The 7,500-nt window shown below is 47.5% G+C and overlaps 2 protein-coding genes across 2 annotated transcripts; both read right to left on the bottom strand.

Annotated features, from left to right (window-relative positions):
- Positions 1-191: 191 nt before the first annotated feature.
- On the bottom strand, positions 192-3,894 carry ddx46 (DEAD (Asp-Glu-Ala-Asp) box polypeptide 46; the record flags this gene model as incomplete). Its single annotated transcript, XM_067228775.1, is given in 11 exon segments — positions 192-313; positions 782-957; positions 1,223-1,343; positions 1,660-1,825; positions 2,023-2,133; positions 2,264-2,526; positions 2,655-2,823; positions 2,929-3,016; positions 3,124-3,246; positions 3,332-3,514; positions 3,775-3,894. Coding segments are annotated over 11 exon segments (1,539 nt in total), but the record flags the coding sequence as incomplete, so codon positions are not given.
- Positions 3,895-4,070: 176 nt separating this feature from the next.
- On the bottom strand, positions 4,071-6,960 carry camlg (calcium modulating ligand). The gene is made up of 4 exons (XM_067228782.1): positions 6,677-6,960; positions 5,978-6,468; positions 5,723-5,788; positions 4,071-5,341 (listed from the first exon to the last, which is right to left on the bottom strand). Exons 1-4 carry the CDS (start codon positions 6,837-6,839, stop codon positions 5,147-5,149), a joined length of 915 nt encoding a protein of 304 aa, XP_067084883.1. The 5' UTR covers positions 6,840-6,960; the 3' UTR covers positions 4,071-5,146.
- Positions 6,961-7,500: the final 540 nt, after the last annotated feature.

Raw genomic sequence — 7,500 nt, forward strand, 5'->3', positions numbered from 1 at the left:
ACATCTAACTAAACCGTTATCAATACCCCTGGATAGTATCACATACAATTGTTTATCATTGCGTTTTTATTCGCACGTTACAGCTTCTCGTTAAAATCAACACCACTCATACTTAAAGCTACAGTGTGCCTGCTGGTGTGTGTGTGTGAGTGTATATGCGTGTATGAGTGTGTGTGTGTGTGTATATTCACCTGTTCGCTGATCCCCGTGCCTCCGTACACACACACCACACGTAGTCCCAGAGGCTTGGAGAACTTCTTACACTCCTTGGTGATCTGCAGCGCCAGCTCGCGGGTGGGGGTCATGATCACAGCTGGGGGGGGGGGGATGCAAATGTTTTATTCAAAGTGACGTACAGGGGGATTTGAACTCAATTGATATCTGCAGCCAAATGCTCTAACCACCGAGCTCCCTTGTGCTGCCTTCGAGTCACATGACCCAAAGGTTCATAACGAACCATCGTTGTGTTTACCCAATTTTACCCAATACAAAAACAGATAAAAATTATTTTCTTTTAACCTTCGCAATGTGGGGGGTCTGAGACAGCCCAACGGTTAAAAGAAAATGCTTCACTTTGTTTTTGTATGCGGTAAAGCTGTCGCAATACGACGGTGGGTCACAATGACTGATGGGTCAGAATGACCCGAAGATAACACAAGGGTTAAAGAACAGATACTAGTTATGTTTTTTCTGCATGAGCGGGTGGATGGGTGAATTCATGTATGGAAGGGGTGGATGAACACGTTAATGCATGGATACATGAATGGGTGGATGTACTTACAGAGTGGCCCCTCGCCCTCCTCCAGGGGCCTCTGGTCCAGGATGTGTCGGTACATGGGCAGGAGGAAGGCGATGGTCTTGCCGCTGCCCGTCTTGGCGATGCCGATCAGGTCCCGCCCAGACATGATGGCAGGGATGGCCTGGGCCTGGATGGGGGTGGGCTTCTCATAGCTGTGTCTGGAGGGACACAAACAACCCTGTCAGTCTAGAACCTTCCATCCAACCAACACGGTAGGTAGAGACACCTTATTTTAGTATGTTTTCATTATTTTATACAATTCTGGATGCCAAGCCCTTGATAGATTTTTTTTATTTTATTTTTTTACCTGCTTGGTATTTTTCTGTCTTTCCCACCCAAATAATTTGGCTTATTTTCAACCCATGGGTCCATGGACAGTACTACATACCTACATTTCTATCAAATACCATGAGAACCCCATACCTTTTCAGAGCACTGAGGATCTTCATGGAGGTTCCACACTGAACCCAGGACTTGATGGGCTTGGGGCAGCCCTTCCCCTTCACCATGATGCCCTCCAGCTCCAGTCTGTACACGTTCACCTCTGTGAACCAGCCAAACCAGGGACAGGGTTAAGGTTAGATTTACATTTACATTTAGTCATTTAGCAGACGCTCTTATCCAGAGCGACTTACAGTAAGTACAGGGACATTCCCCCGAGGCAAGTAGGGTGAAGTGCCTTGCCCAAGGACACAACGTCATTTGTCACGGCCGGGAATTGAACCAGCGACCTTCTGATTACTAGCCCGATTCTTTAACCGCTCAGCCACCTGACTCCCTAGATAGCTATAGAGTCAGCATGGGGGGCTCCCACAAAGAGGGTCTTGGCCCTTCTCTCCCACACACACACACACACACACCTTCCGGGGACATCTTTCCCAGCTCTGGCACCTCCACGTAGAAGTTCTTGCGGTACGGCTCGTACTCGATCTTTTGGTGGTCGACTGGTTCCAGAACCTTCCGCTGCTTGGTCTGGTAGCCGGTCAGCGCGGTCTGGAGATCCACTTCCTCCTCCTCCGAGGAGTACTGAAAAGAGAACAGGAAGTGATGTCACATCGGGTCATGCCGCGACCGGCCTTTTCAGAGAACAGAGAGGACTAATAATGTCAGCCAACTCTTTCTCTAATGCTCGTCTCTCTCTCTCGCTCTCGCTCTCTCTCACACTCAATCTCTCTCTCACACTCAATCTCTCTCTCACACTCAATCTCTCTCTCTCTCTTTACCTCCATTGCATCCTGGTCATTCTCCATCAGCTCTCCCTTCTTCTTGTGTGTGTGAATTCCTTTTTTGGTCTTGAGGACGGTCATAACCTTGGTTACGGTCATCCCCCCCTTCTATTTCAAATAAGAGAATCCATCAAATACACTGTTAGCGATCCTCAGCCGAAACCAACATATTGTAAAAACCAGAGACGTTTTAAAATAAAACAAAGATGGCGGCTCTCCGGGAGACGGCCAGACAAACCTTATCCCCCTTCATGGCGCCCATGTTGAACTTCTTGACCTCCTCCTTCACCTCCTCCATGTAGGCATCCAAAGGATCCAGCTCGTCTTCGGCTTCTTGTTCCATAGGGGTCTCCTTCTCTTTCTCCTTCTCTTCCTCCTCCTTCTCCTCCTCCTCGTCGTCCTCCTTCTCCTCTTTCATTTTGGGCTCCTTTCCCTCGCCTCCCTCCTCTTCCTCCTCGTCTTCATCCCCGTCGGCGGGAGCCGGACCCTCCTCATCGTCATCTAAAAACAAGAAGAAGAAGACCGAAGGCAGAGCGACGTTTTAAAACCCAGGGTTTTTTTCAGAGAAGGTCGGGGGAAAAAAGATGCCCGACGGGGGAAAAGGGAAATCAAAGTCGACCGTTTCTCACCATCGTCGTCCTCCAGGCTCCACTTCTTCCCCTGTTTCATCTCCTCCAGCTCTCTCTTGATCTCCCCGATGTTTTCTATGGCCTTCTTCCTCTGCTCCTCTCTCCATTTCTCCACTCGCTCCTTCCTCTTCCTCATCTCCTCCTCCAGCTTGTTCTGGTCGAAGTCTTGCTGCGGGGACAGATCGGGAGGGCGTGGAGGGGTCGGTCGGTGTTTCGAGACATGGCATACATGCATGCATTTAATTTTATGACGCTGCTTGGTAGCGGGACTCACGTCTTCAACTTTCTCCTCCTCTTTCTCCTCTTTTATCTTTTTCTTCTCTGAGGAGCCTTCAGGATTGTCCTTCTCTTTGCTTTTGGACCTACAGCAAACGATGGAATTGAAGATGTCACGTTATGATATTATGGAATGTGAAATGACCCGACTAATAATCTTAACTGGGGTTAATGTGCCTGGTATTTCATTTACTTTTCCTCTGTCTTCCTGCTTTTGCTCGGGCTGGCTGATCGTGACCGCCGTCCTCTGCTTCTACTTTTGGACCTCCGCCTGTCGCGACTGCGGGATCTCCTCCTCTCACGGCTCCTGGAGCGCCTGCATCAAGCAACAACAAGATGAGAACACACTCATATAGGCAAATCGCTGTTAATGATTATCTCCATCTCACCCACACACACACCTTGGGTGCTTCCTATCTCTAGACCGTGATCGACGTCGTTCCCGACTCCGTGACCGCTCCCGCCTAGTCCGGTCCCTGTCGCGATTCGCTACCCGGTTATCTTTCTTTGATCGTTTATCTGGGGAACGACTTTTAGACCGACTTCCCGATCGACCTCTTGACGCAGAGCGTTTCCTGTAATGTCTGAAAAATATGTAAAACGGTATTTGATCAAATGACCAGCAATGCTAAACTGCATTCGACAATTTGCATTTCATAAAAATAAAATGCTCAATAATAGCCACTTGATTGGCTTTTCCACCTATCTTGCTGACTAAACTCCATTGGTTAGCTAAGACTAGCGTGCTAGCACTCGCACATCCACGACGGGGAAGGATTATCCTTTCTTATTTGAACAATAAACAAAGATAGCAGTGATATTTAATTGAGCAATTCTGACTTACCTCGACTCTCTCCCCATGTTCAAATAGTTACTTGAATCTCGATGTTTTATGGTAGCTTTATTGCTAAAACTTCAACATTGTTTTCATGCGTTGTTGTGTGGCCCGGTTATTCGCAATTTACGTCAGAGTGATGCGACAGTGCTTGTGAACAAACGCTCTCGCACGCGCCGCCCTAGTGCTTGGAGGTCGTAGTTAACCCAACAAACGTTTTTTTTCCAATGAAACGAATTGCCATTTCGGTGTCGCAAAATTGTCAAGTCTTTTAGGGATAGGTTCTCTATACAAAAGACAAAATATACGATTATGGGGGAGTTTTATTTGTTTTACACACACATTTATTCCAGTATATTTTGTAGCTATTATGAGGTTTATCTTAGTTAATAGATTCAGTATTTCACATACCAGTAAACACTCATAAACTAAGCAACCTAGAGTTCAAGTAATTGAACACAATTATCTTGTAAACATATGAAACCAAACAGCAAACAATAAAGGTCACAAATGCAATCACAAACATAAGCCACAGACACACCAAATAAATTAATTTTAATAAAATGTAGAATCAGCAGTTAAGTAACACGATAAAGAGAGGTAAATAAAGAGAGAAAAAAAGGAAAACATTGCAAAGCAATGTTTGACTGTTGCTTCACCGGCCAGTTCTCATGCAAAGACACACAAAAGCTTGTAAGACCCCACCTAGTCCCAGTAAATAACACACCCACCCACACTTTCCAAATTAATACCGGGACAGTTTCTACACTCTTACACAACTGCCCCGGGGTTATGCATGTACAGGAAGCTGACTGTTTATTCAGGCTTACAAAGGGTGCAAGTACGGCTTTGAACATTCAGCAAAAATCTATAACGGCAAATTGCATTTCCAGTCCTCCCTGTGATGTGTGTATATATATTCACCTGGGGAGAGAATCACAAAAGTACACGGACGTCACAACACTTATTGTGTGGTAACTTGAAGCAGCTCCTATGAGTGTATATATTTCAAACCAATGTCAACACATACAAGTTAGCACATCTCAACGCATGTCAACCCTCTCTTACGCCCGCTATCTACAGATGAGGATTCACCCTCAGGTTCCATCTCCATCTCTGGATATGAAATGACCTGGTGAACGAGGCGAGTTTGATGTATTTCTCAGTTTCTACTCCTGGGACTGTCCCAGGGGTGTCGCTGCAGCGGCGAGGATAAATCAAGCTCACCCCAAATATTGTTTGCAAATCGTAGTGTAACCCCAAGCTTGAATAGCAGATGGAGGGGGGCGGTTTGGTTCAGGGGTCACGGCAAACGATCAGGGGTACACCCTTCGACACCCTTTTTTTTCTTCTGACGACGGCGGTTGGCGGCCCCCTTTCCTCACTGCGCCTCCTCCGAGCCAATCAGCACGAGGATCTCGTGGCAGAGGACGAAGGTGAAGAAGTAGATGCAGAGGTCGGCGAAGACGTCGCCCATCCTCCGGTACGTGTCCATGGAGCGGTTGATGACCTCGGCGGGGATGCCCGACAGGAGCAGCGCGGCTGTGAGGACCGTCGTCTGGACCTTCTTCTCCACCTGGAGGAGGGAGGAAGAGGAGGGAGGAAGAGGAAGAGGAGGAGGAGGGAGGAAGAGGGAGGATGAGAAGAGGGAGGAAGAGGGGATATGAGGGAGGAAGAGGAGAGTGAGGAAGAGGAGGATGAGGAGAGTGAGGAAGATGAGGAGAGGGAGGAAGAGGGGATATGAGGGAGGATGAGGAGAGGGAGGAAGAGGGGATATGAGGGAGGAAGAGGAGAGGGAGGAAGAGGAGGATGAGGAGAGGGAGGAAGAGGGGATATGAGGGAGGAAGAGGGGATATGAAAAAGAAAAAGATTTAGCATGGCTAAGTGGTGGAGAATCGGACTGCAGAACAAATGGTCAGAGATTCAAATGCCCCCCCGTACATCGCTGTTAACCCACCTTTGGAAAGTACTTGAACAGGCCCATGTAAGCCAGCTCCAGAGTGAGAAACGGAGCAAAGATTGACTGCAAAAAAATTAAAAAAACATTAGTAAACAAAACACCATTCCTTGATTTTGATCGTCCCATTTTCTCAGCATCTACCATTTGAAAAACAAATCGCTGAACATTGAACATGAGTGTTTCTTTCTAAATGCCCGACATTGGAATGAAACATAAGTCGCTGACTGAAGCGTCGACCGAACGTGGACTCACCAGGTACTTGCAGACAAAGACCCTGACGAAGATGGCGAGCAGGATGCTGCCCACCATTCTGAACAGCCTGAAGGAATCCAACTCCTCCGGGTCAGAACTCCCATCCTGAGCTGGCTTCTCATCGGCCAGCTGGCCTCTGAGCTTCATTGCGTCATCAAAACGGGACAGGTACTTCTGCAGGCCTTTACGAGGGGAGCGATTGGGCTCGTCCGACGACAGTTCCCCCCTCGGCCTCTGACGGACCCCTGCTGCTCCCACCACAACCTCCTCCTCCACCCCCATACCGCCAACCCCCCCCAGCATCTCACTGCTATCGGGCTGGGGGGACCCCCTCCGTTCTGGGGTGGCGCTATGGGAGTGGCTTCTGGTGCTGCTGGAGATCTCTGGGACGAACGGAGACAGTCTGGGTGAGGCGGAGGACGGAGAGGTCCATGCGTCACTTCCGTCCAAGTCCAGGTGGAACTTGGGTTCTGTGACCCCCCTGGAGGCCCCTGTTGTGACAACGCAAACATTGGAAGACAAGAGAGTTCTATTAACTAATGCAACTCTTATACACGTCATTCATGTGATATGAAAATGCCTGGGACGAATGACTGGCTAGCATAAATAGCTACAGCTAACACAGGCTGGCAAGTGGATTCAGGCTGATTGAAGGCGAGGTCGGTTAAACAGAAAAAAAGCGAAGCAATACTTATTTACCGTTGGTTTCCGACTCAATTTTAGTGAAACCCACAATTCTGTTCATCCTGTCTTCGGAATTCATGAGCAATTTTCGCCTCCGAATTTCTGCTCTTTTCTGCGCAGCAGAGAGAGTGCTTCTCTCTTCGGGGCTTTTCGGACTACTTTCGCCTGTCGACTCCATCTCTTTCCAGATTAGTTGTTCTACTACAACTACTAAAACCCTAGAATTGAATGAATGCACGACCCCAAATGATCAGATTACTGTATTAATGCTAGAACTGCCTTCATCGGCTCGAGTTGCATTGTCTGAAGTGCTGGTAACTGCGCACGTTGATGACCTCATCTCATCCGGCGAACGAAGCGCGCGCACGGTCAATTACCACACCGCATTAAGATTACGCTGCTAACCCAGTTGGCCCGTCATCATGAGTTTGCTTGTTTTAACTCTTTCAATATAGAGAAACTCACTGCATGAAGCCCTCATGAGGCACCCCATTAATAATTGAAGATAGGCAGCTGTTTAAAAGGAACACACACGTTGTATAGAACTAGTATTTATTTGAGAAATGTACATACATGAACAGAATGTGACGCAAGTACAAATGCCGTCTTAATTCATTAAGACAGATTGACATAGATTAGGAGGACAACAGACAACTGCTGGGCTTGTCAAAAGTACAAATAGATAACCAGCAGCAGTTAACATATAGTTAACCATAGGAGACTAACTGACAGTGTCATGTTCAAATCATATATGTATGTTTCTCACACCTGGACCCTCTAAGGCATAGTATTTATGTGACATGTTCAATTGCAAACCGGGGGTGAAATATTTCATTGAT

This window comes from Osmerus mordax, chromosome 25, assembly GCF_038355195.1.
Source record: "Osmerus mordax isolate fOsmMor3 chromosome 25, fOsmMor3.pri, whole genome shotgun sequence".
In the NCBI taxonomy this organism is placed as follows: Eukaryota; Metazoa; Chordata; class Actinopteri; order Osmeriformes; family Osmeridae; genus Osmerus; species Osmerus mordax.

Bases quoted from the DNA above. Each gene is read 5' to 3' on its own strand.
- camlg (XM_067228782.1), bottom strand. From the start codon at position 6,839: ATGGAGTCGACAGGCGAAAGTAGTCCGAAAAGCCCCGAAGAGAGAAGC. The intron at 6,469-6,676 runs GTAAATAAGTAT...TTGTCACAACAG, and splicing joins AATTGAGTCGGAAACCAACG to GGGCCTCCAGGGGGGTCACA. The intron at 5,789-5,977 runs GTGAGTCCACGT...ATTTTTTTGCAG, and splicing joins TCTTTGTCTGCAAGTACCTG to TCAATCTTTGCTCCGTTTCT.